We start from the raw sequence: 3,796 nt of genomic DNA on the forward strand, positions 1-3,796 counted from the left end.
GCTCTGGCTCACTGCTATATGTAGGGAAAGATGTCCAATACATTATCATAATGTGTCTCTCATCTGATAGACAGCCTGGATCGCAGTATTCGTCCTTCTAGGGTTCTACCTGGCTCACTAGTGTTTGGGCTTCAGTTTGCAGCCAACCTCAATTCTCCTTAAAGTATATATGAAGCAGCCAACAGTGGTAGTAGAGTTCAGCATGTCTGCATATGTACTGTACTCTCATTCGTATTTATATATATATGAGGCCATGCCTTAGAAGAAGCTTTTCTCTTACACGTTAATTTATTTGACAAATTTGGACCACCTCAAGGGGATCCAATGGAGGGTTTATGGATTGCATTGCATGTGCTATGCACGTGATATGCCTTTTCCAGTGGTATTATGGTATTAGAATTAATCTTACACGGTGATGCCATTCAAGTTATGATTTCCCAACTTGTTTACTAAATTATTATATTTTTAATTATTTTTCATACAATAAGTCTTTTTACTAAAATCGAAATCTAGCAATGGGATGTTTCTATAGAGACGAACTCTAGAACCAAGAGGTTTCAAGATAAATAGGAACAAAACAGAAGGGAACATCTCTAAGAGAAGTCAAGCAAAAAACAGGGCAATTTGTTAAATGATCCAGTCCAGTTATTCTTGACAGAAATTACTGCATCTTGTACACCAAAAAAAGAAAGAAAAAAAAAAATGCATCCAAGTATCCCATTTTCGCATTTTTTTTTCCGGCATAAAACCCCGGTGGCGGCGGTCTGGTTTAAAAGCGTTTATCTGCTCCGGCCACCCAATTGAGCAATGACATATCGTAATTAATTTATTAGTGATATTATGGTATTATATATATATATATATATATATAAAATCTTAGTACAGCCCTTTACTATAATCAAATGCCACACCATGTTATTATTTATGAAATATCTCAATTCTTAATGATACACTTACCAGAAGGCCATAACAATACAGACTAGAAGAATATAGTATAGAATAAGGATTCTTCTGCTTCTCACCCAAAATGGCAAGCTTCAAGCTCAACTGTACAACACCAAAAACCCAGATTAGAGACCCACTCATCACCCAATACAAAATTTCTTGCGTCACTTTTGACTAGAAACTCCCATGCATGTCGATCTTCACTTTCCATTTAACTAAACAATTAAAAAGGTAGCCGTTAATTTAAGGGGATCTACTGGTATCAGCTTACGGGTTCACCAGGCCCATCTTGCTTGATAAGACCCCTTCAAGGTCATGGTCATCTGTCTCCGTTGCTTTGTCTGCAATGTTACTACCGGTGATCAGCTTGCTAGCTCTTCTTGCTTGTAGGATCCAATCTGCTCTCATCAACACAAACACCATAACCAACGCACAAGTTGCTTGTGCCGTAAGGAGGCCCATCCAGAGACCCAACAGGCCCATATCCATTACGAAGCCCATTAGCATTGCCACGGGCATTCCCACCCCATAGAAGGAGCCCAGGTTTATGTTGGCAGCCAACGACGGCCTGGCGCTCCCTCTCAGAACTCCACAACCAGTAGTTTGTGGGCAGTTGCCCAGCTCGCAGAGTCCTAGTACCGGCATTACCATCGCAGTTAGTGATATTATGGCTTCGTCGGTTGTGAACGCTCGTCCCCAGGCGTCACTCATCATTGTCGTGAAGGACATGGCGACAAAGCCGGTGAATATAGCACAAGACAGCGCCACTCCAGTTGATACTCTCGCCCGGTCGGGGCGGTTCGCGCCCAGCTCGTTTCCAACCCTGGTGGACACGGCAAGACTGAGAGATGAAGGGAAAATGTAGACGAACGAGGTGGTCTGAATGAGAATGCCCATGGTGGCCACGGCTTCTGTGGCGTTCGAGAGCAGGCCGGAGAATATTATCATCAGCTCGTACCACCACCATTCCAAGCAGACGGAGACACAACTAGGGATGGCTAGGCTGAGAATGGGTGCCCATTCACGGATACACTCGAGGGACCAACCTTGCCATGACTTCCGGTGGATGCCGGAGAAGTATAGGTAGAGCAACAGGGCTAGGAGTAGGTTGAAGTCTGTCAGTGACACTGCCAAGGCAATGCCGCGGACGCCGAGGTCGAGGTGATAGACGAGGAAGTAGTTGATGGGTGCATGCAGGGCTAGAGCGAAGCCGGCGCTGACCATTAGAGGGAGAGTGATTTTCTGGGTCCTTAAGTAAATCCTGAGAGGGTTGATAAAAGACTGAAACAAGAGGTCAGGAAGAGAGAAGGCCAAGTAAGTAGAAGCAACGGTGGCAATAGCAGGGTCTTGGCCGCAATAGAGAAGGATGGATTCGACCTTAAGCCACAAGAAGGAGATGGGTATACAAGCCATGGCGAGAATGACGATGGTGCGTTGCAGTGCTAGACCCATGAGAGGCCATTGCTTGGCACCGCAGGCTTGAGATGATATGGCCTCCAAGCCCATTGCGAGGCCAGAGAGGACCGAGTAGCCGGTGATGTTAGCGAAGCCGATCGAGAGAGATCCACCTGCTAACACTTGTTTGCCTAGTCTTCCCATGAAAAGCATCGATATCACGGATTTACCATAGATGAGTAGGCCTGTGATGATCATGGGGAAGGCAATTCTGCAAAGCTGTTTGATCTCTTCAACAACCTGCAAAGAGTAGAAATTAAGACATAATAAGACTCTTTTTCTTTTTGTTGATGAGATCCATGAAAGAAAAAGCAGAGCAGAGAAATTAAGAGAACTCAAGGCATATGAATATGATAGCTAGGAGTGACCTCTGAAGGGGTAAGGAACCGGCTTTTGTGGTAGTCTTGCTCTTCTGAGAAATCGGTGTCAACCTTTGTGGCTACGGGTAAGCTAGCGTATACCACCAGAGGAGACGAGGGTTCAAAAAAATCATATCCCATGTCTACGAATACACAAAACACAAAGAAAGAAAGAAAAAGTAAAAGAAAACTATATATTTCTCTCTCTCTCTCTCTCTCCTTCCTTCCTGGGCCTCCTGGCTTTTGTTTGTCTACTTTATGGGTTTATATTCCGATGTTCATAAGAAAACCTGAAATTCCGAAGAGCACAGAAGACACAGAGAAACGTGAGTTGTCATAGTCATCAGTGGGGATGAAGTGGCCGAATAAGAACATTCCTTTCGTTCTCCTCCTCTTCTTCTTCTTCTTCTTCTTCTTCTTCTTCTTCTTCTTTCTGAACACACACAATCTCAAAGATCGAATATATATTATTATGTTCCTCTTCGTCCTTCATGAACTCGATCGATCGGCCCACTGGTCTGGTACCCCAAAGGCAGGCCCAAGCTAGCTAGCTCCCTCTCTCTCTCCCCGAAAGCTCTCTTTATAGACACGCTGAGGGGTGTTGTTGGGTACTACACTGCTGCGTTGTTAAGGGGGGGCGAGTGGTGGATGGCTGTGCCTAGGATAAGGGGGGATGCATACGAGTCTTCTTTTTATTGGAGAGAGGCCTCCCTTTCGGACCCTACCTCCTCCTGTTAGCCTTCTTTTTATTTTATCTTTGTGGTTACAGCAAACCCTGCAAATTTCGAAGATGGTAAGCTGTCATCACTAGGGCCTGCCCAAAAACCGACATGGTTTACTTCTTATGGTCCCCCTGGTAGGTGACTTTTGGTTTGGGTTGAGCCTTTCCTTCATTTTTCTTTCCATGGTCCGAGCACCATGTACTTGAATTCCCTCAACTTGTATCCATTTTTCATAATATACCAGCTCAGTACTCAGTAGTCGCCCCTCGCCCCAACCCAACTCCATCCAGGTATCTTCTCACTTTCATTCTTTCT

The 3,796-nt window shown here is 44.7% G+C and overlaps 1 protein-coding gene across 1 annotated transcript; it reads right to left on the reverse strand.

Annotated features, from left to right (window-relative positions):
* Positions 1 to 909: 909 nt before the first annotated feature.
* On the reverse strand, positions 910 to 3,315 carry LOC104606525 (protein DETOXIFICATION 49-like). Its single transcript, XM_010271779.3, has 2 exons — positions 2,769 to 3,315; positions 910 to 2,640 (listed from the first exon to the last, which is right to left on the reverse strand). The coding sequence occupies exons 1-2, from the start codon at positions 2,898 to 2,900 to the stop codon at positions 1,213 to 1,215; spliced, it is 1,560 nt and encodes a 519-aa protein (XP_010270081.1). The 5' UTR covers positions 2,901 to 3,315; the 3' UTR covers positions 910 to 1,212.
* Positions 3,316 to 3,796: the final 481 nt, after the last annotated feature.

This window comes from Nelumbo nucifera, chromosome 5, assembly GCF_055504915.1.
Source record: "Nelumbo nucifera cultivar China Antique chromosome 5, China Antique-T2T, whole genome shotgun sequence".
Taxonomy (NCBI): Eukaryota; Viridiplantae; Streptophyta; class Magnoliopsida; order Proteales; family Nelumbonaceae; genus Nelumbo; species Nelumbo nucifera.